General features: G+C 39.0%; 1 protein-coding gene across 5 annotated transcripts in view; it reads right to left on the reverse strand.

Annotated features, from left to right (window-relative positions):
- The window catches only part of LOC102218770 (regulator of G-protein signaling 6-like), a 47,470-nt gene that overhangs the window by 20,441 nt on the left and 2,202 nt on the right, over nucleotides 1-24,827 (reverse strand). For all 5 annotated transcript variants that reach the window (XM_023352748.1, XM_023352747.1, XM_005797676.2 and 2 more), the window contains exon 2: nucleotides 22,924-23,019. In XM_023352748.1, the coding sequence (XP_023208516.1) occupies nucleotides 22,924-23,007 (84 nt within the window). In that variant the 5' untranslated portion in view covers nucleotides 23,008-23,019. The remainder of the gene's footprint in view (nucleotides 1-22,923; nucleotides 23,020-24,827) is intronic.

The raw sequence follows: 24,827 nt of genomic DNA on the forward strand, positions 1-24,827 counted from the left end.
GTTTGGGCCATGCAGCCTAACTTGATTCTCAAAAATGATCACCAGCTCATGTTAACGGCACATCAGGCTTTTACCAACTCTCTGTTGCATGTTTCTATATTTAGAATTAAACTAATTGGAGAATTAACCTAAAAATGACTTACAATCTTTTCTTAAACAGGGCACAGCAAGGACAGAAATAGCAATAAAGTAAATGTGACATGCTCAACTCTTGTGGGCAAGATATGAGTGTAAAAGCACCTACTAAAATTAAAACACTGTGCCAGTTTCTCTCAAAAAATGAAATGGAGTTGTTAAAAAATGAGACCCAAGATGGATCCATCAGTAATAGTGCCATCAATGATTCAGGAGACTCAGGCTGGATGTCACTGCTGATTTTTGGAGCTATAGAGAAAATGGAAAATGTCCAGGTAATTGTTGAAACAAAGGAAGATATCCATCCTGGAGATGAGTATGCTGTCAGGGAGCGCCTGGTGAAAATGAAGAACTCAGTATAGTTTGTCTCAAATCAGCTCTTTTATGTTTTATAGCCAAAACTCATAAAAATGTTCATGTATTTAAAACATGATTATTTAGTCAACTGAGAATCTGTGGCCAGGTTAGAAGCTGTAATTGAAGCAAAAATTTGCTTTATGAAGTATTTGTTCACAGTGGCTCAACACAAATGAACACCACACTTATTAGATTTTTATTTGCAAAGAATTTTGAAAACCTGTAGTTTATTTTCACACTCTTGTTCTATTTTTTTGATGGTGTAGGTAGTTGGAATACCCTGAAGTTTGTAGCTGTACCGTGAAGAAATGTGGAAACATTTATGAACATATTTGGATAGGCACTGCATGGACATTCTTACCTGATTTTGCCTTAAAGGACACACAGCTGAAGAGGACGTAAGTGCATCACTTCTTTCTTAGGTTCTTGTCTGAGGTCACAACCACACCTGTCTCAACAGCAACGTGCCCGCTTAAGTTTTTATGCAGGCTTTTTGCAAAAGCATAAAATACACTGTTTTCCAACATTAATATCTGTGTTTTTGCAAGAATGCAGAAGCAACGAGGCTCGCTGAAAGGAGCCGCCATCTGCTCCAGCTGCTCCGAGGTCTTCTGCCGACGGTGAGATTGGCTCGGCGGCGCCTCAAATCCCTGATTGTGTTAAAATGTTTATGGCTTATAATTCTAGCGAAACTGCTGTTCAGAAACTGTATCGTTGCCAGTTGCCTCACGGTAGGCCAGTTGGTCTTGCTTTGCATTTTGCAACTTGCTCTGTGAGTTAGTTCAATACAACATGTTTTAATTGGATTGCAGTTTAAGCTGTTTATGTGTTTTTTTATAAAGTAGTTTGTATCTTAAAGACATATCAGTTAAAACTTAATGCAAGTTTTATATACAAGTGAACAAAAGCAACTAATTATATTATTTTATTAGGATTAGGTATAGCATAACAAAATCTTTATACTTGCACAGATTATTCATGTTGCATAAAATCTGATTTCTTTTGCTACTTACAGTGTGACGTTTCGCGAATTAACTTCTCTAAAGTACAGAGCCTGTCACACAATACTCCCCTCAATGCCACTTTGACCTCTGCACCATGCTGACTGCATAATAAAGTGAGTTCCAGCTGGTATGTGAAGCCTTAGGGGACTGAGGTGAGAATAAAGCCTGCAGGAGAGAGAAGACACCCCTCCTATTCTTTTCATTTCTCCTCCGTACTACCGACACCAAACAACTCCGGAACATGCCGAGTCATGACGAGGGATCTGGGAGAGCTTCCCTGCTGGATCTGACACAGTATCGAGAGCCAGTGACAGCTGCTCGCAGAGCTGCACACAGACTGGAAAAGCCAAGCTCAATAAGAGTGATGGTTGGAAACTCGGACTGCTTGGAGACGTGTGAATGAATCACATTTGCATAAACTCCCTCGCACGCTGACACATATTCATGCACAGTCATGTGTGCAGAATTCGAAAATGAACCAAAACATAAACAGTTTTTTTTTGTGGATGTGTAAATGTGTAAATTGCTATCTTCCACAGAAATGTCCTACAGGGAAAAACTTTTCCTTTCACACAACAAACTGTTTTCCCTTCAGGTCCTATGGCTGAAATATATATTTAAAAAAAACAACACATTTTACTCCTCAGTGAAGATATTTCCCTCCTGTCAAGATCTTCTGTATATCAAGTGCTTTGTACAAGTATTCAAAAGTGTGGTGTGCATTTGTGCTGAACATTCCTGAGTCAAGACTTTGAAGAATCACTTTTCACTGCTATTCCATCTTGGGTGAGACTCCATTAGCTTTGCGAGTGAAGATGGAATAATTACCAGTTTTTCTTTAGCTCGAAGTAAAAACTCTATGGAGAACATTTGAGATAAATAGTTTTCAAGTCTTGCTAAAAATCACAACATGGATTTAGGTTTGTACTTTGAATAGGCAATTTCATTGTCAATTGGCTTTGAACTTTAAAAGTTGTCATCCTGTATAGACCTGTATTTAGTTCCATCACATCCCATCAACTTTGACCAGCTTTCTTGCCGATGCTGAAAACTAAGTATCCCACAATGTGCATGTAGGGCAAAAACTTTAAATTTGATCTCATCTAACCAGAGGACGTTCTTCAACATCACTCCTGTGTCCCTGGAAAGCACAGAGCTTGCAATTATTGCTTTCTTTCAACTATATTTTTCTTTTTCCCTCTCTTCCATAAATGACAGCTTGGTCAAAATATCTGCAGCTCCTATGGGCCTCTTTACTGCTCCTCTAACTAATGATCTCCTTGTCTGACCTGTCTGCCGTGTTCCTTGATCTTGAAAGGGCTTTTAGTTTTCTAATGTTCTCTAACAAACCTCTGACGACTTCACAGAACAGTCAAATTTATTTAATTGCTCTTTATTTACTTCTTTTGTGACTTCTAAATGGAATTTCTTTTCATGTTTAAAAGGGGCAGAATGAAAATGCATGCCACACATTTCAGATTACTTTTCATAAAGTTGGTGTATTACAAAAAGTCCAATTAAATTACAAAGCATGTAAAATAATATAAGGGTACTGCGATCTGAGTAATCAGGGCAGTGATGTGTTGGAAATGCATTAAAGATTAGAGTTTAAAAATCTAAACCACAGCGTGTGTTGTTGAACATCCTTATCTGATCCTCTGAAGCATGCAAGCATGTAAAATATTCATGACTGATGGAAATCTAGTCCCTTCATTTCAGTGCCCTTCATTCCAGTCAGGTGTTGACAGGTTGATTCATGTGTAATTAAATTACACAGCGTGCATTAGCAGTCTTTACCTGTGGCATCCACAGCAGAACAGAGTCCTAGAAGAAGTTGCAGGAATGCATTGAGTCCACATTTAGAAACAGTTTGATTGCTAGCCCTTCTGGATGCTAATGGCATCCTTCTAAACCAGAAGGATTCTTCTGTGATACTTAACCTTCAGCTATGTTGGAAGCAATCAGACCCAAGTATGAATAAGGATGTTCCCTCTTGTCAAATGATAATTCGTCAAGATAACATTTTTAAACTGCGCATATGCCAGATCGGATTATCTTTCTAAAAACGCGAGTGGCATGAAAATCAAAGCAATTAAAAGTTTAGCTTCTCTAATAGGCCTGCTGGTTGAGCTTTCATCCTTTCATCCTGGCATAATAAGTTGAAACCTTATTTTATGCTTTGCTGTGGCAAAATGAGATGAAAGTCAGGGGTTTGACGTTGCCAAAAGTTCTTGCGATGAACACTAAAACGGAAACAGAGCCAGGCTGAGCAGCCTGTGCTGAGGAGAGTGTAAGTCTGCCCACAAACCACAGTGACTCATCGGGTCACCTTTTGTTGATGAGACTCAAGGAGGACAGAAAAAGACCCCTCTCCTCTTGTAAACGTCTGTTGTTAGATACTCCATGGGTTGCTAAGGGCTTGAGTGATGGGAGAAAACAGGAGTCTGCCGTTCCTCTTTAAAACAGACGGTCCTCTTTAAAACAGAGTGCCCCGCTCAGACAAGGAGGCTGCTTTTAAAAAAAATGAAGGGCACAAACTGCCTCAGACTGGACAGGCTGCTTTTAGAGGCTGGTTTGTACACTGCTGTGTATAAATGTTTGGGTTTTGTGAGTTTTCGTTTTCTTGTAAAACAAGCTGAGGGACATTTACGACATGCACTGTGACAGTCCATGAAATGTCACTTTCTTCAATACCTGCAGTTTCTTTCTCTGTGGGAGATCACTTACTAGCAGAAATTTGCATGCAGAGAGGCACAACCTCTCACACCACCTGCATTTTAAGTGCCTACAGGGTTCTGCTTTAAAACAAAAAGTTCAAAAGTACTGATCTTTTTTTTTTTTTTTTTTTTAAAAAAGAGGCTCAGTGGAGAGCAAATTGCATGCAGAGTAACGAAAATGACAGGCGGGAAGGTAAAACAAAAAGGCTGCAGAGAAGCCACAACATGTTAAACTCCATCAAATACAGCTGTTTACAGAAACATTCATACTCATTGATCATTTCAAAATGTTGTCACATTGCAACTTTAAACTGCAGTGTTGGGTATTTCTATCACATACCAACATGAAGCAGGTCATAATTGTAAAGTGAAAGAAAAACAATTTTTGCAAATAGAAACATAAAAATAATCATGTATGCTTTAGTATTCAGCCCCTCTTTACTCTTATCAAATAAAATCAATTACAACTAATTGTCCTCAGGAGCCATTCTATTATTAAATGGCATCAACTTGAGTGTAATTTGAGTTCAATATTATCCAGCTGTTCTTTGAAGGCCTCAAAGGTCTGTTAAAGAACATTTGAGAACAAACCTGATAATGAAGACTGAGGAACACACCAGAGGAGGCAGGGACAAAGAGATTAAAGAAAGTTTAAGTTGCTGCAAATCTAACAAGACACGGCCATCGACTGTCCACAATTGGTAGCTCAGAAATCCATTGATCAGATTGTAGAATCTGTCTGTAATGCTGTACCTGCGCACACCATCTTTACTGTGAAACATGGTGGTGGCAGTCTCGTGATGTGGGGATGGCTTTTTTGGCAGGGAAATTTAAGATAGGAAAAATAATGTCTCAAGTTTCAGAGGAGTTTTTGAGGAAAAGTCTCATGAGCCAAGAAAACTTGCTAAAGGCTGTGAAAGACTTGAGACTAAGATGGTTGTTATCCTTCTAGGAGAACAGTGACCTTACAGTTACAGCTAGAATGGAATGGTTTAGATTAGAGCTGAAGATGTGCAACGCAGGTAGTCATACTTCAAACAAACTCCAGGTCCTACAAAGTACTGACCCATGGTGGTTCTTAGTGTCAGTCTGTCACATAAAAACAGACAGTTTATTGAAATTTGTAGTTGTTGAGAACATTTTAAAAAGTTCATGGAGGATGAATAGCTAGAGATACGTGTTCAGTTTCAGGCTTTCACATCAGGATTTCATGTCTCCACCTGCAGTCCTTTTCTCTCGTCCTTAGAGAAACTCTCACCGCTGAGTCGCAGCACATCCTCTGCCAAACTGCTGGTGACATGGGCATATTTCTGTGGCTGCTAATACAAATTCAATTTCTCCAACCTTCTTGGTCAATATATCTTCACCTTGACTTTTTATCTAGGGCACAGCACAAACTAACATGAACTATTGCTTGCAGGAAATTGGTCTGAGGTGCTGAAACCTCAGGACCATCTGTCTATCTTTGATGCAGGCATCGTCCCCTGACAGCGCTCCTGCTGGCCCCCTTTCCTCCAGGCCTGGTGGTAATTGGGTTGCAGCAAGGGAGGAAAGCGGATGAGTCGTCGAGCCTGGGTTTGTCTGGTCCCTCGCCGGACTCACAAGTCTGCTCTTGATGTCTGACGCTCATGAGACGAACTCCCCTGCTGAAGAGTCTACTTGTGGGTGAGGATGGGAATATTGAAGGTGTCTATAAGACTGAATAGGCATACAACTTAGCAACTGGCTTATTTTAGGTTTCCCACAAACAGAATTTGTCTTTTAGTGACAGACTGAAAGTAGTAAATAACTGAAGAGGAAAGAAGAGAATATATTGTTTTCAGCTTCTTTTGGTTATTTGTGAAAAAAAGTAAATAAATCGGATAAGTGTGGTGTCTATTTGTACTCAGGTTCCCTGAACCAACACTTTATAGAACAACATTTTGCTGCAGTTGCAGCTGCCTATGTTTTCCAGTTTTGCATGTTTTTTCCAAACTGAAATAATTTCAACTAGTACTAGGATAAAGAGTATTTATAGACATAAGTTTGGGGGTTTTGTTGAAGATTTGCTATTGGATTTAGGGACTGGACTTTAACTGGGCCATTCTAACACATCATCATGCTTTGATCTAAATAATATTTTATAGTAGCACTTGCTGTAGGTTTAGGGTTCCTCTGCTGCGGGAAGATGAACTTCCCTTAAAGTCTAAAATCTTTTAAAGCCTCTAGCAAGTTTTCTTGATGTCTTTCATGATGTGGTCACCACCATGATCCACACAGGATTTTTTTAATATAAGTTCAGTTTTGGTCTTATGTGACCAGAGCTCCTCCTTCCACATTTTGTTTTGTGGTAAGTAGTTAAAAGGACTTACGTTGTGGATCTCTGCAGCTCCTCCAGAGTTACCATGATTGTGTGTGTCAGTGTGGGTGGATAAGAATCGCTTTCCTTTTTTTGGGTTACATAGCAGTACTGTTACTGTGAGATGTTCAAAGCTTTGAAAATTGTTTTGCAAACCAAAACAGCAAACTATAATTTTCCCTCCACTTTATAATTATGTGCTATTTTGAATTAGTCCAATTCACAAAATCCTACTGAAATGCATTAAAGGCAGAATCTAAAAAATAAGATAAGATAAGATAAGATAAATCTTTATTGTCATTGTCACAAGAACAACGAAATTTAAAAAGTGCCATCAGTCAGTGCATATGCTTAAAAACAAAAAATAACTGTCTCACAATTCAATGTCACGGTGCATGAATACGTTTGTAAAGCCATGTGTCTGTCTGCCATTCCAATATCCACTTTAGCCTCTAGAGTTCATCAGGGGTGTGTGTATGTGTGTATAATAGCATGTAACAGCACTTTGCTGCCAAATGATGTGTCACATCTTAATCAGCTTAACCACGTTTTGACCTAAATGTTATTTTTCTTCATCTTTTTTTTTTTTATCATGTCATGAATTCACAAACACCATCTGTTCCTTATTCCTTCTCTCTGGCGACAGACTTTATGTTTCAACCTGCCAAACATTTTATACCTCAGTCCTAAATGATCCTGTTTCTCCTCAGCTCGGCTGCTTTTGCACTTCAATACTCACAAGAAATCCGTGTGTGAGCGAGAGGCCCTTGACCTTTAAATATGCATGGATTTTCTGTCATGGCTGCCGGTGTAGAAGAGGATTTTTACGGCTCCACTGTGTGTCATTAAGCTCCAGCCGTCCTCTCTTTTTCTGCACTGTTGTACAACTGGCACACACACACACACACACACACACGCGCGCAGGTGTTACTGCAAGACCTGATATCCCCATTACCTGTGCTGGATCTGAGCTACGCAGCACAAAGGAGACCCACGCAGATCCTTTCATACTCTCATAACCTCAAGGAATCTGCATTTTTACTAGTAGGATGTTTTTCTAAGAGCGGCCCTTCAGTTCTTATGATGACCTATGAGGACATCTCTGCCTCTTACTGGATGACAGATTAGCAATGCTGGCAATAAAACCTTGTTATTCCCAACTCATATGTGCAGGTAATAAAATTTGGCCAGCTGGGCTCACATATGGAGGTAAAATCTCATCTCTTGGTGCCACGGGGCGGCAGGCAGCGCTGCACACTTGTAATATGCTTTGCTGCACTCAGTCCCAGAGGCGACGACTCCTCTTCCTGACAGAGACCTGCAGAAGAGATGTATGCAACCCTGGCTTTTGTCTTGCTGTCGTCGCTCCCCTCACACAGCTCTATTATGAGGCAAGCAAATGAGGCATGAGGTGTTTGGTGGGAAGCTATGAGAATTGTAGCACAGGTAGGAAAATAATGTGCTTCATGGAGGTTTTTAAAATGGAAAATTGGGCTCACCGCACAGGGTGAAAATGTTACACTTCCTTTGCTTATTTACATATTTAGTCAGTGAATAAATGTGTTGGTGTCTGCTTTGTGTGCCAATTTGAAGGGTTATTAAAGATTTACTCTAAAATACTTAAACTGATCAAACTTTTACTGGATACTTCTACACTAAACAGAGCTTTTTTAAAACATGATCTCATATTTTTGTCACCTTTATTTTATTTGTGAAAATGAAAAAAAAAAAAACTAACTTTTTTGGCATTAATCCCACCCTAGATTGAGCAATCTAGATTGTCAATCTAGATCTAGATTGACTGTGTAAAAACAATACACAGAAGTGTCAAACGTGGCCTAAATTGTTTTTCTTTATGTTAACAATTCTCTTTGAAACACAAAGTCTAACTTCAAAAAAACTGTATAGTTTAGTTTTTAATGATTAAAACATCAAGTATAATCTGAAAAGTTTTTTTTTGTTTTTTTGCAACGTTGGATTCTCTGGGAGAGTGTATCTGTGTGTACCTGTGTGAAATGCTCGTCTAAGACACAATTTATGCAAGAACCATCACTTGCTATGTTGCATCACTGGCAAAAACATATAATGATGCCGAATGGAGCTATTACTGATAATCTATAGAGTCCAGCTGACCACCTTGTGCGGAAATCTAATGCATTGCCAGGAGACAACTGAATGTGCTCATAAATCTTGAAATGCTTCACCTAAGGGAACCAAAAATGAACCATTCATTACATCTGCAGAGATAGAATTTGCAGTTTAACCGTCTTACAGCTTTAAATTATTAAAAAGACTTTCTAGAAAAAGGAAATAGCCATGCTCTGTGGTCTAATATCCTTTCAATATATTTTAAAATTAAGTGTCTTTTACTGTCTCCCACCCAGCCACAAGCTATCTGCCTGTGACAGCAGGCTGTAATTTTAGCAATGGCTTGCAAGGCCGATTTGCTCATCCACACCTGATTTACAAGGACATGTTAGTTGTTTTATCATTTTCTCCCCAAACACAGCGTTTTCTTCTCTTGGAAGAGCTCACAAATATTTTTCAGATGACATGGAGGGGGAAGACGGACAGCGAGTAGGTAAAATGAGCTTATGTCATTGTTTAATCCAAAGCTCGTTGAAATGTTATTTAGTACAAAATAATCTGAGTCTAAAAAGCTAATTACCAGAAACGTTTGCTCATAACCTGGAGCCTTAGTCACAGTTTGTAAAATGGCCAAAGCCTCTCACATGCAAATGAACATGGTAACAGTTTAATTCATAAAACGTTTTCTGAGCAAAAGTTCAATGGCATGTATGACAACTTTTATGCCATTGTGTATGCTACTAGGGAAGTTATAGTGTAGCTGTAAGATAGAAGTTGAGGCATTGTATTGTCTATTGTAAAAATATGAGTTACATGATATTTGAGGAAAAAGATTTCATTGCATTACTATTCTTAAATCATGCTATGACAATATCAATAGAAAATAACAAACATGTTCCTTCCAAACTCCCAAAAAGTCAAGTTACTATATTTAGATCACTTAGATAGATTTATTTTGCAATGATTCAAAACAAACATATCCATTCGAACACTCTGTAAAAATAAAAAAAAATCAACATGAAACAGAACACACATTATAGTGCTCAAAGTGCTTGAGCCTCCACAAAACAAATCACAGCAGGAGACAGAAGATGAGAAAAAAATATGAATGAAATCTGTTATTCTCATGTTCCCATCATTACCATCTTCGTGACTATCTTCTATATCAGGTGTGGAGTTCAAGGGCAGGAGTCTATTTAACTATCCACATAGATTACAGTCACACGGAGGTTGAACACATGACACTTAAAACAAAACAGTGGGCTAAATGTGCATATTTCATGGAAATGCAATAAATATAGTAATTATTGTATTACTCTGACGGAGAATTGTTCACAATTCTGTGCATCTAGAGAGAAATTGCTGAGTGCTGGCCTGTTTCTCTAAGTCATTATATATGATTTTCAGGCGTAGCCGTCCTCTGTGATAAGCTGTTAAATCTCACAAGTCATTTGCAGCACATAAGACATTAAGCCTATTGGATAATCGCCCGTTGGGTGTTGTAGTGTATATCTATCCTGCATGTCAGTGATGACAATCTGTTTTATGGTCAGGAAACACTTAAAATGCTACAGCTTGGCTTCTTCTGTGAAAGCCCTTTAATGGAGCTCGTCTGTGTAATGGATGACATGTGATGAGTTATACTCTCAGGAGAACATTAAGGCCACATCAAAACCAACAGCTGCTGACCATTGCTTCATTCTCAGAAGTATTCAGCGTGTGCTCACTGTGGAAAACAAATCCTGTAATCATGAATTTTTATTTGCACCTTTCTGTCTTGCGCAGCCACTAAAGTGTGGGAGGAACCCCTTCAAATCCTCTGGAGGTGCTGCCCAAAAACCATCGTTATTAGCCACCCCCGCCTCTCTGGATCAGCTTCAGTTCTTATAATTATTTCAAGCTTAAAAGCATTTGGCGCTCCCTTCCTACTTTCTTTGCTGCTAATGAAGACCAATTTCCAAATAAAGCAAAAGGCGGTGGTGTCAAATGAAAGCCTGGATGTATTGGAGTGTCTAAATGAATTAAGCTCAAGTTGCATGACACTTCTAAGTAGCTGTTTGTACAGGAGGGTGGGACTATTATTAGTTTCACACAGTGTTAATGGTAGAGAGCTTCTGTCTTTATGTACAGTGCCTTGTAAAAAAATATTTAGTCTTTAAACTGCTTCACATTTTGTCAACCACAAATGTAAGGGCATTTAGTTTTGATTTTTTAATAATTTTTTTTCAGCATATGGGAATCTGAAAAGTGTGGAAGGCAACAATGCAACCAGTGATATTCATAAGTCACATAAATAGAGTCCACCTGTGTATAATTTAATCTCAGTGCAAATACAACATGACTACATTTATGAACAAATAGCAGCATGAAAACCAAGCAACACGACTGACAGGATGTAGATATAGAAAAGCTAAATGCTGAGTTTGTTGGAATACTGCTAAAGTGTCAGGTCTAGTAAGTGGAGGATCAGTTAGAGAAGCAGCCAAGAGAGTCATGAGCTGCATTTTTACTGATCTTAAATCTGCATAAATTTGAATTATGAAAATTAATTGTTTTAATGGAAACATGCCAATTTCAAAAAAAGATTTTCAATAAAGTTTTTGCACTATGATTGGAAAGTTTTTCAGCTGTATCAAAATTAGTGTATTTAGCAAAACTGCAAAACTGTACACGACTCACGTGTTCAACAACCAAACATTACTTCCATAAACTACAGGCCGAAAAGACGAAGAAGACGATAAGAAATGATCTGAGGATGATGGTGCAGCATGTTTTTTTTTAACCCTTCTAGGACTACCATTATAAAAGTCCGCATGAGCATCTTTTTACATTTTTGGATGCTGCAGAGTCATTATTAGGAGCACTCCAATGTTCTTTACATCTATAAAATCCTTATAAGACTTATTGTGTGAACAAACTTATGTGTGACTTTAATTGCATTTCTTAATGAACAAAAATGTCACAATTGCAGAATTTTGCTGTTGTTTTTTTTACATTAGCAGAGTATCAACAAAGTTTTGCTCAAAATGGAAAAGCAGATATGATCACTCTTGAGGAGTTGCAGAGATTCGAATCGTTAGGAAAGAACTAGTTGTGATGCACTCCACAAATCTGGACTTAATTGAAGCAAGGTAAACAGAAAGCCATGAGAAGTTATATTTGCAGCTTGCCACAAGCCAAAAACCAAGATTGTGACAAGAAGGGGCCTACAACTTCCTGATATGTGTGTAAAAATCTCACATTGCACATCACAATGAAAACATCATCCCTGTGGTGAATTTGTGGGGATTTTTGGTTAGTTAATGACATGACTTGAAAATTGATGTTCACAGATGTTCTCCTTAGAATGTGACCAAGATTTATGTGTTTGCCATTTGCCAGAGACATAACAATGTAAAAGATGGCAACAATTTGAGTGTGGCATGCAGCCACATGACACAAAACACTTCCATCTCTAATTGTAGTAAAAAAGTGCTCTACTTTGCACTTGAGGATTATGTTTTCACATGAAAAATAAGATAAAATGTGAGAAACCCTGAGGGGTGTGAATATTTCAGCAAAGCTCTACTGAATATAGATTTGCATGCAGTAAACTTAAATCCACCACTGTCCTTTTTGCCTGATAAAAGGCAATCAAATCTCTGCTCTCAGGTTATTGACATAACAACTGGAGAAGAAAGTGGAACAGGAACGCAGCAAGGTCTACCACGACTGCTTTAACATTCAGCAGAAGAAAGGGAAAAGCCTGCAAAGGATTATTATGTAACGCCTGCAAATAGTGACAAACAGCGCAGCCTCTGTCACGTCACAAATTCATTTTAAAATCTCCCAGCGCTCCGCAGGATAACAGTGTCATCCTTGACAAATGGGTTGCACAGACATTTATGACTCTGACTGCAGCTACACACACGTACACAGAGATGCTTGTGTAATTAATTTTTTTAATGTGGGGTTATAGGGTGGGGTGGGCCACTGTGCTGACAGTGTGGTTAACAATGAAATCCCAACAGGCAGGGTTACGGAGGCCGGGTTAGTCGAAGTGAACCAGAGCAGAGGGAACGCACGTCTCTGAGTCGGAACAAAACCAGATGTTTGGTCCTCTGAACCATGTTTAGTCAGACTAGTCCGTGAGGGTGATTAACATTTGGACCCTGATGACTCATTCCTGCTTCATCCTGAACCCGGTGACAATTACAAAGAGTCTCAGCGCTCCGACTACACATGGTTCATCACTACCTGTGCCTCCATGGTGCACAGATGACGCCGCGTCCCTCTGCGTCTTTTTCTGCCCTGCTTATATGAATCAGACATTTATTTGAATCAAAACACATTTTTTCTCTCTGCCGACCTTTCAGACGAACAATACAAATGGCTGCACTGGCAGATGGATCTGCAGTGACAGTACATTTGTTGATCAGAATATTTCATTCAGGATTCACTGTGTGACGAGCTGCGTCATGCTCTTTGTCAGCAGCGATCATTCTCCTTTTGAATGTCGTGCGTTCTTTTGTTGCTGTTTCGTCATTATCTAAGCACTTCTTTTAGTGCCTGAGCAGAGAAGGCCCACTTGATGAAGACTTCATTGATTAAATTATGAAATATAGTGCAGCCAGACCAGCACAGCTTTTTTCAGGAGAGAATCACATCTCATCAGTGTTATTGAAAATACTGAGGGTGCTCTCTTAGCTGACTTTTGGGGAATTCTGTGAGAATTTGGCTCAGAAATATACAAAGAATGGTGCAAGGAAAGGCTTTTTTTTAAAGCAAAGTGTGGGTGTGTGCATATGGAGGTGGCAGAAAATCTACCAAAATTAATGAAAAAAATATTATTTTAACCAGCTTCTGTTTTTATTGTAATAGTGTAAATATTCTGAATCATTCAAAAATAAACAATAAAAAAGGTCAATAGGCAAATAACAAAGTACAAGGCACTGTAGCTGACAAAAACTAGTATTACTAAATACTGCATTTCATATTAATTATTATAAGAAATAATTATTATCATAATAATAATTAATAGTGACACTAGAGGAATGGTATGTAAAAAACAAATATGTAAAAAAATAAAAAGGGTAAATATAACAAACACATCAAACATGCAAGTGTTTGATATGATTTACTGTTTATTAACAGTATTGTTAAACACTAGTGGTAGTTTTGAATAACACTATTAAAAATAACATTATTTTTTAATAGTTATTAAAAATAATACAATTGCCATCATTGCCATCGTTATCAGTAAATAGGCTCATACTATTGCTACTATTTCACCATTGCCGCTACTACTCATAATATTCATAATCATAATGTTGCTTATAAGAAATATCATCACATTCCTAAATGCTAAGATGTGTTTAGGGGAAGATAAAGAAATAAGCAGAGATCATGTTGCAGGTTGTTTACTGTGTTAACCATAGAATGAATTTATTGACGTGTTCATCTGAGCTCAGCTCTCCTGAGGTTGGAACATGAAATGGCAAAGACGCATTTATAAACGCATGATGTGGTATTCCCTCTCTGTGGTTCCCTTTTGAATAATGAGGAAACACGGCGCAGAGCATCTGATCATGTGATAATCACTTTTTAATGTTCTTTTAAAGACGTAACTCAACAGGACAGATGAACCAGCTGACCCTACATTCTTATTGCTTAATCAGCTGTCAAATTTTCATCAGCCAAATTGAGTACAACAAAGTATTTCTGCTGAACTCACTGCAGCCTGCACGCACAAGTGATCTGCTTTGGCACTTTAATAACTGATCCTCGTCAGCTGTGGGCGCCTTGAAAAGAGGATCGCTTTTTCAAAGTTAATCTATCACCGCAGTCTAATGAGGCAACACCAGTAGTAGGAAGAATAAAGGGAAACACAAAGAGAGGAGAGAAAAGCAAGAATATAAAATCTTACCAGTTATGTTTGGTGATGAAACTAGCAGAAGCCTCGAAGTGTATGGACTTAGAATAAAGTTGCATTTTTTAATTTTTTTTAAATGTAGGTCTGGACTTTGACCAGGCCACTATAAACATCTAAACATTTGCTTTGATTAAGCCATTTTATGCTAGCTCTGGCTGAATGTTTAGACATGTAATGTTTTAGAGCTGACAAAGTTGAACCTCGATCCTGTCGAGCTCATGTCTTCAGCTTCCCCTGCCACCACCATGTTTCACCATAGGACTGTTATGATCAGTGTTCTTCACCAACTTTTGAATTTTGCATGTATCTGACCAGATCTTTACAGAGTGTCAGTGTTTGTACTGAGACAAACTAACACATGGTAAGATCATCATTCATTTCTGCTTTGGAGCCTGATAATTGCAAGAAAAAGTGATGTGAATATTTTCAGAAAACTCTTTCTGAAGCTCCTTATAAGAATAACCTTAAACACACAAAAAAGCTTCATTGACAGAGCAAACATTACTTAATGTTTTTTCTTTTATGTTTTTATCACTTCTGTTGAGAAAATAGAAGGGAAATTATTTCGCAGTTACAGCAAGAATGTTGTTTTTTTATACACAGATTAACACACACATGACAGGAGCTGCGTCTGCAGGCAGCCAGCTGAGCCGGTGCCATTTTTGAAGGAGGACATGCAGCAAAGGTCGTCGGGACCGGGAGTCGAACCTGTGACATCCGCGGGTCTAAGGTCTCCAAATGTGGGGCGTGCTAACCCCCTGCACCACCACAGCAAGCAAATAGATATTTTGTGCTTCTTTTAAATGCTTTCAGTAGCTCTTTGTATCTATTTTTTCCATTATGTATCAATTTCTGGAAGGCACAACGATTTGTGCTGATAAATCTCGGCATATAAGAAAATCTTGCTGATGTAGTAACTGCTTGCTATCATTTTAAGTTTCATTTTGTTCCTGATACAACGTATCAGTACTACAGCAGGGTTAGTCACCAATCTTAAACATGTCAAAGTGTTGCCTTAAGGCTCAGAGAACCAGAACTGGACACCCAGAAGTTATCAGCATTTATGGCTTACAATGAAGTGAATATTTTTTTTTTCTGGGGGGTTAATTTAAAACAGCTAAACTGGATATCACTTTCCCCAAAGATGGTGTTACATTTCAACCACACAACAGTTCCTGTGCAGATCCTACACTAAATAAAATGACATTATCCTTATTCTCATTAAATAAGGTTGAACTTTTTCTTTATAAGGTCACTTGATATCATCAAATGGATTAGCCAGAATAATGAAAGTATTCCAAGGCATCAGCCCGGAAGTTAAAACTTGAGCACAAATGGGTCTCCCATTTGGACAAAGATGATGGGGCCTAATTAGTTTTAAAGACAACAAGGTGAATAATGATTTGGAGTGGCTGTCACTACGCCCTGATCTCAGTTCCACAGAAAAAAATAGGTGATTTTAAAAATTTATTGTTTCCTTTGGTGCAGCACCAAAGGAAACATCAAGTTTCAACAGAAATGCAGTATGTCCATCATCTCATCTCCTTCCATGGGAGTGCAGGCTGCTGTTTCAGCATCCAGCAGAGATTCTGAGGTTATCAACAGTACAGTCAAAGGTGTTTGAAGAGCACTCTGTCTATTGTGCGACTTCATGCAGAGTTTTTATTCTGCATCAAGAGAAAGGTTCAGAAGGCTTTGGAGGGCTTTAAAAAGTGGGACACGGTGGTAAGAGCAATTCCCCCACATCAGCCACCTCTCATCTTCAGTCTCTGCATGCATGCACAGCATTACACTTGCCAAAAAAGCACAACTGGCTGCATTATTAAATTCTTCAGGGCACATTGTTGACAATGTGCAAACAGATAGGAAGGAGTTTCCTTTTCCACCCTTTTCAGTCCTTCATGGATAAAGTAAATCAAGGCACATGCGCCGCATGCAGGCTGTTGAGGAACTATAAATTATTCTCCACCTACACTTTGCCTTCAAGATTTCCATGTTTCACTAAACAGAAGAAGAAGACACACAACACATGACACAGACGAGAGCTGGTTACGTAAGACATGGAGCTTTGCACTCATGGGTTTTTATCTCATTGACCCAAGCAGGGAAGCAGCCCAGCCGCCCACATTTACACTTAGCATGCACAGGCACATAGGCTTCAGCTCATACCAGCGCCTCAGATAAAGGCTCCCATGGAGCAAGTGTTAAAATGATCGTGCATGATAAAGCACCGGGTGAACTCGTCCCTACAGTTGCAGAAGCGATATCAAGAGTGTTCGGATGCAGCGCGCTATCTTAAGTGCACACAGGAACAGCAAACAGTGGTCCATAAACACTTCAGACTGAGGTTAGCCTGAAAAGAGAAGAGACATTCCCTCCATGGGCCTCTTTAGAGAGAGGCGAGAGGGAGTGTGAGTCACTGGCAGCAGGAGGAAGATGAGCAGTGCAGCTTCCTTCTCCTGACCAAAGTGCTTCTGTTAGCCCTTCATATCCACCCAGCTGTCATCTCTGCTGTAGCTGGAGAATCAGTGGTGCAGGAAGCTGCCATTTACAGTTATATTATCTCTCTCTAGCCAGCAAGCAAGAGACAATGTTCAACTGGTGGTGTGCTGGCTGCAGTTTTCTATTAATTTCCATATAATTTACACAGCATACTCAAGGGGAGCTCCCTCTAAGAAACTTCCCCTTTGTTGCGTCTAAATGATCGTCAAGCCAACAAAACGATAATCATCCGTTTGGATGGTGAGCGAGGTTCAAGTTAACGCTGACGGTAATTTCTTTTTTCATCCCTCGGGGAATATTAGATTTAACATCCATCTACCTAAGTGGTGCGACACAGGTGTGATAACCTGTATTAGTCACCCCATAGCTGTTGTTACAGGAGCAAACACTTTCATTATCTCTCTATAATATCCAACCCAGTAAACTGATGTACTCAAACCATATGCGAAATAAGAGGTTTTGCCATCAAGGAGGCCATTCAAGTAGTCATAGACAAAGTGCCATGCAAGAGCAGATAAATGGAAGGAGAGACGGGTATGATGTCTCAGAGGAGCCGATATTTTTCGGAATATGGAACGCTCCAAATGGGCTTCAATTATTAATTAGCAAGAAGCAGAAGAAAGGCCGCAAAAATCAGTGAAAGATGAAAAGCGGAAAGATGGTTAAAAATGTCTGGCCTCTGCTCTGCATGCAACAACAGACACTGAAAGAAGCATTGCTGTTATTACGCTAGCAATTAGCATTTTGGACCACTAATAGTTAGGTTTTTGGTGTCTGGAAAGAAAATTATGGCATGAAAAAACGATCTTGACACTCAACAAGAGTCAGTACAGGCTAATGGGGATTTTTATTTTTTTTCTATGTTTTTGTTCCATGTGTAGCTTTTTTTTTTAGTTAAAGGATGGAAAGACCTTTGAAATCTGCCAGAACTTACTTAACAGTGTAAAGTATCATGACAAAGTATTTTTCTGGCTGCAGATGGCTTGTATTTCAGTACATTTATGTGTTTCAAATCATCAAACACATTTTAATATCAGAAAAATGTAACCTGAATTTATATAAAATGCAGTTTCCCTACCAATTGAAAGAAGTTTCTCCTATGTTCTGTTTTTCCTGCATCATTAGATAATGGCTTTTTTAATTGAGAAGATCAAATGCTTTAGAAATGTTTTTGCAACTCTTTCCAAACTGATAGATACCAATGACATTGTTTCTCATGTGTTCTTAAGGCTCCATAGATCACATGTTACTTTTGAGCTCTTTTAGCCTACTTCATGTTGTCAAGTTTCCATTTAAGTGATTATTTGATGCTATACAGCCGTCAGCATTTAGGAATAAAACCAAAATATGATTAACCTTAGCTAATTCATGATTTAACAAGGGAAAGATGTAATGTTTTCATATTGGACCATGATGATTTGAATAATTTTTTTCTTGCTAATAAATAAACCATAACTTTGAATCTGATGTTTATTTTTATTTGGTCATTTTTATTAGGTGATTTTAATTAAAGCTTATTTAATCATCCAAAACATTGAGGTTTGACAGAAGAAGCAAATACCACTGATATTTGTAATGAGATGCACACAGCACTTTCGGTGGTAAATATTTACCCCCCCCCCCCCCCCCCCCCCCCCGCCCCCCCCCACCCACACACACACACGCACATCTCCCAAAACCAATTTGGCTGAAATTAAAAACTAATTTGGATGCAATTTAAAAAAAGAGCTACAAATGTACACATACCACATACTCTCTGTCTACAGAAGTTTTCTCTTTACAGCTATCTCCACAAAGGGGCCTCAGCCTCAACGATGGCCAGGTGGAAAAAGGGAAAAATACATGCACTCATGCACTTAGGGGACAAGAGATGTTTGCTATAAATAGTTAGCAAGCTTCACCCCATCAGAGCTGAAAAGTGGGCTCTATTTAATTTAATTTTCCATCACAGTTATGCCTCTCTTCTTTGTTTCTTTGTTGCATGCTGAGGTCGTAGTTCTAATCTCAAGCAAACAGACAAAAGGAAAAGTCTGCTCAGTATGATGAGTACGTCTGCAACCTATGTCTGCGCACCCATTCTTTTTTCTTCTTTGGCGATAAGACGTGTTGCATTTATTGGTTTGTGTTGTTCTACTTTCTTTTCCTCATGGGGAGCGAGGCAGAGGAAGATAGCGCTACATCGCCTACGCTGCACGAACAGAGACAACCTCCTCCTCTCCAGAGCACTCCACATCTCTTACGGCTAGATACGTCACAGTCACCTTTGTCTAACTGCCTACGCAGTTAACTCAATATTCTTTAGCAGAAAATGTGGCAGATTGGACAGTATATTCCTTTGTGCAGTACTACCAAAGGAGATCCGCTTTTGTAATGTTTTGGTCTCTATGAAATCAAACTGGCCCTACTAACTCCTTATGGGTAAGATTGTGATGTTTTCCAGCTGACAGAGGCTGAGGCCTTTGGGACGAGGCTTCCAGTGTTTTCCCAGGCGGCAGACCATATTGGCGGCCATCTGGCTCTCTGTGAGCAGCGTTCAGCCTTCACACTGCGCTGGCTTGCCCACCCTCTGAGTCCAGAGGCGCTGGGTGCCTATAGCCCCCACAGATCCAGCACCTCTCTTCTGTTTTGACTCCAAGAGTCAAAACTTGAGAAAACATACAAAATTTTGATTGCTGGTAAAGTTGCAGATCTAGATCAAATGGAGTGTGATGAAATATTAATGCTATTTCCCTCTTTTTAGATTTTACCACTGTTTGTTTTATGAATTTAGGTCTTTAAAAGTTTTTTTTTAAAATTCAAAGCAGGAAGGGCACAAATTCCTGTCACCCTGAGAATAATCTGTCTGTTGTCACATCGTATGACCAAAACATGAAATGACTGATATTCCCCCAGACGGCCTCCTGACGAGCAAGATCTAGTCTCTTAAATGCATCGCCTCCAGGCATGTGCAGCGTTACGTAATCAAGCCGCACTGTGAAATCCATGTGTTACAGCAAACTACAGTGTTCTCAGTTGTACGTCTTCTAAGGATGCATGAATGTACAATGAAGCATGAATTCTTAATTCACTGCGATGCTAAAATAGACACTCAACCATACACAAATGCTAATGACAACTGAGAAACATTGAAATCAAGGAACCACTGAATGTTAGACTTCAGATCTTTACTGGGTGGTTTTATATGCACAGAAAGTAAATAAAAAATGTAGATTATATACTCTGGAAAGCATATATAGTAGCAAGCACATATAGTCTATCAAAGCTATTAAACTGTTGAGGTAAAAACGCTACAGAGCTTTGTTCCTAAACAATGTTTTTTTCTCATCATGTTTCAGATCTTCAAACAAATATAATCTGGGTAGATAAGAACATGGTTTTTAAATCACAGAGAAATCAATATGTACACCTACATGACTCTACGTCAAAATGCCACCATTGACAGCTACAACTGGACTTGAGTCAGTACTTTCACTCTGCAGCTCTAAAGCATCATTCTTTCTTTTTTAGGTATTTGAAGCTGAACTTGCCACTTGTGTTGCTTAAGCTTTTGGTCGCAAAGTGATCAGCAGACATTCTCTTTTAGGATTTTCAGCTAGAGAACATAATTAAAGGTTTCATCAATTACAACAGGTTGTAAAGGTCATGAAGTAGCAAAGCAGCAAAGAGTATCAAACTACCAAAATGTTTCAAAGATAGTTTGCTATTTTCCAAAGCTCTACTTTTCTTTTGTTGTCCTACAAAATATTGTCTCCACTGTCTTGGAGATCTTCAAGATGTTTTTTTTGTTTGTTTTACAAAGCTCACAAACTTTGTAATCCTTCTTGAGTTTTCATGACCATGAGTAGATCTGTCTGCTTAGGTCTTAATTTGTCTGAGCTTCACAAGTTCAGATGTTAATTCAAGCAGAGATAAGAAAGAAAAAATCTTTTCCAACATAAAAAGAATGCAAATTTAATAAATCACAAATTTCTTTCTTATAGAAAATCCATATTTGTACACTTGAAATACATATCCATAAAGAATCTTAAAAAACAAAATAATAAAAACGAGACGAAAGCCGCTAAATGAAGCTTGGTTGCCTTGAATGGAGAACATTTGGAGAACCCAGATACAAGATGTCAACAACTATGAATTTATGTCTCATCATACAAACATCGGCCCCATCTTTGTCCTCCATGCCTGCCTGGATGACTCGTTTCCAGTGCCCACGCAGGTATTTGTCACGCTGCGCTGTGGTCAAAGTTCAGCCAAGCTGAACAGCATGTGCACAAGCACACCGTGCTGTGTGCTGCCCTTTCTTTGACTCAGTGGCAAACCACTGTGCTGCGGCACAAGGCAGTGGTGATAATGGGCTGTAGGTTGCAGTTGATTTGTTTCTGCAGAATTTCTGGAAGGAAATGTGACAATTTATTTTTGAGAGCTAAGCTTTGTGTCAGGATGTTCATCCATCATTCCAGTTGTCTCCTGTCATACACTTATCAGAGATTGGTTAGCAGAAGTAGCAGGTCCAGGGAAAAAAATCCAAGCCTCCCATGTCCCTTTTTACTCTAAGCTTCATTCAGGCCACAAAGTTCCTCAACTTATCCTTATAGAAACTTGTGTCCACAAATCTTGGGAAAGATCAGAATGTGAACAGACAAGTAAATAAAGAGCCTTGATTTTTGTCTCAGGTCTTTCTTCACCACAGCAGACCAGACCAACATCTCTATCAGATGAGGTGCTGGTTTGGATGTCCATCTCCTCCACCATCCTATAATCACTTGTGAACAAGTCACCAGAAAACCTGACCTCCACTTGAGCAAGAGGCTCAATTATTTTTAAAACATCCTCACCTTAGATTTCATTTATGATTATCAAGAAGGCATTCCAGGTAGATATTTACAAGGATTTGACATTCTTACTAGGATTCACAGAGCAATATCAGTTGTTGCTGTCTTCCCACTTTTACTATCCCACATCCATATGCTAACAACCGATTTGACACAGTCTATTCACACACTGCCAGCATTTTTTTTTATTGGGAGATTCAGAGATAAATCAGGATTTATCATGCCAGAGAGGAAAATGTTTTTAGCTAGGAAGAAAATATGGCTAAAATTCCTTCAGTAGTCACAAAATCCTAATCTCTAAATGGCTACAACATGGAAAAACAAATCTTAGCTATTGAGGCAGATGCTGTCAACAATTATTTCACATCCTGTCTTTACTGCCCATACTTCCACTAATCTGTTTATCTCACCATATGAATGAAGAGTTATTTGGCTCAGAATGAAGCAGGAGATTTGGGACAATTTTGCAGTAATCCAAACAAAATTCTCAATGGTAGCAGTGGACACCATGGGAAATCAAATGAATAGAGTCCAAGCGTCCCAGTAAAGGGCAAGGAATTTCACAAGCTATCTGTTGTGTGTGGGGAAATACCACTCCCTCATTGGCTATTACAGATTCCAGCCCTGAAGACTTAGCTACTTCTCCCCAGCAGAATATGCACATAATTAGCCTCCAATACCGCTAACCCTCTCCAATCAAACAGTGCTGATTGAAAGTAAAGGCGCCATGGGGACGAGGTAATTACCCCTGACAATGAAAGGATCCCTCACTGCCCAGACCCTTCACTGAAGGGATTGGGAGATTATTAAAATGTTGGAGGGCAGCCTGGAAACGGACACAGAAGAAGGAGTATGGCTCTGAAGAAAGAGGAAAAAGAAAGAGTGGGACTTGATTTAAAACGGCTGAAAGGAAAGACATCCTGAGCCCTCAATGTGAGACTGGTGCATGGTTGGTGGACTTTGATACAAATGAGAGGTTGTTAGGCGATTGTTTCTCACATCATGTAATGTACTGTAGACTAGAAAGTGTGCATAGGCCTACCTTTCTGTAGACAATCATATTGGGGGAGTCTTCCTCTGGTTCTGCGGCGCCAGTCCCTCCCTGATCTTTGGACCCCTCCGCCATGTTCAGTAAGGCCTGAAGAGAAACAGAATAGCTACATCACCACTGCCCATAGGGCTGAATAAACAGCATGTAAGTGCCTTTGATAATTATTTTTCTGTCTTGACTAAATACATTTAAGCTGCAGCTGTAAAGGAGTTGGGTTTTTGTTTAAGCCATACCGTATTTATGACAAGATAAAAAGTTATCCAACTGATGATGGAAGCAACTTGGCTTAGAAATGCATGGAAACATCTGAATGCATAAAAAATTCAAACACAGGTATAAACTCAGTAGTCACGCCAAATGGCTTGTTAGCAAGTTCAAGCTAAAGCTTGAAAGCTAAAGCTAGTTCAAGCTAAAGCTTGAACTAGCATCAGAGTGAGGAGAAAAGGATATTTAATCGAACAGAAATGTTTTGTTAATGGCAGCATACAGATGAGAATTGATAAACTGGTTTGACATTATACAAAGGCAGCTCTAATACAGATAAGTTACAGCTAAGCTGTGTGAAATGCAATTTCTGAATGCACAACAATTGGGTCTGTGAGCTAAGTGGGGAATAGCAGCAGAAGACTACACTAGATACACTCCCCTTCAACTAAGTAGAGGGAACTTAGCTACAGTAACTCAGGCTCACTAAAACTGCAACATTAAGAGATGAGACAAAAAAATATTGCCTTGTTCAGTTGCTCTGATTTCAGTTTCAACAGGGTCAGAATTTTTTGTAAAAAACATGAAAAAAAGGATGATTTCTGTGTTGTTTCAGTGCTTCAGGCTGCAGGCAGTAGTCCAAAGCACTGAATAATACCTCAGTATTATTGTTGACCATGTCCATCCCTTTGTGAGCAGTTTTCTGATGCTTCCAGCAGAATAAATGCAGCATATCCCACTGTTCAAATCATCTGAAAGTGGTTGCTGGAAAACAACAATGTTCACTGTACTCCAACGCCCTCCATAATGTTCACATCTAAATGCAACAGATTGGGATTGGGATGCGGTGAAACAGGAAGTTTATATTAATGAAGTGCAGCTAGCAAACCTATAGCAACTGTGTGTTGCTAACAGGTCAACATAAACTCAAAACTCTAAGCAATATTTCTGAAGCCTTGTCAAATAAATTCTATGAAGAATAAAGGTAATTCTGAAGGCAAAAAGCAGTCCATATCAGTTCCCTTTACGTGCATGTAATACATTGGCCAGTGGTTGTGATTCCAGCTTAAGAGCATTGGTTTTCACATTTGTCAGTTTTTGATCAATAAAACAACTTTACAAGATGCTGACCATCATTTAAGCATGTGAACATTAAATGACAAAATGTTAATCATATAAAGCAGCATCAAAATCCTCTATAGTTGAGCTAGTACTTTTCTGGAAGACAACGTAGAGTAACCTAACATGTGTGAGGAAGCTGGAGCACCCAGGGAGAAACAAAACATCCTAAGTGCTAATAACTGCACCACATTGCAAACCAGAATGACATTAAGAGTTTGAACTAAGTGAACTATATTTTGTGACACTCTATTAGATCTAATTTAATGATGGATATCTTAGACTTGACAGCACTCCCCACATTAGCTGGCCACCACCCTGCGGTCTGAAAGAAGTTGTTTTATTCACAGCTTTCAAACAGTCCCAGGCACTTTGTCTGAGCTGCCACATAGACGTATTCCTAAGAAAAATAATTCTGCTTAACTCTGGATTTCTACAAGCTACACTTTATAAAGCTTCTGTTGTCAATGAAGGATATGATGTGTATCCAACTGGGGAAACCAGTTCTCCATCAAAGGTTCTGTATGCAAGTCATTCATATTTGTCACAGATTTGTTGATGCTGAAATTTGA

The sequence above is a fragment of the Xiphophorus maculatus genome, chromosome 19 (genome assembly GCF_002775205.1).
Source record: "Xiphophorus maculatus strain JP 163 A chromosome 19, X_maculatus-5.0-male, whole genome shotgun sequence".
Taxonomy (NCBI): Eukaryota; Metazoa; Chordata; class Actinopteri; order Cyprinodontiformes; family Poeciliidae; genus Xiphophorus; species Xiphophorus maculatus.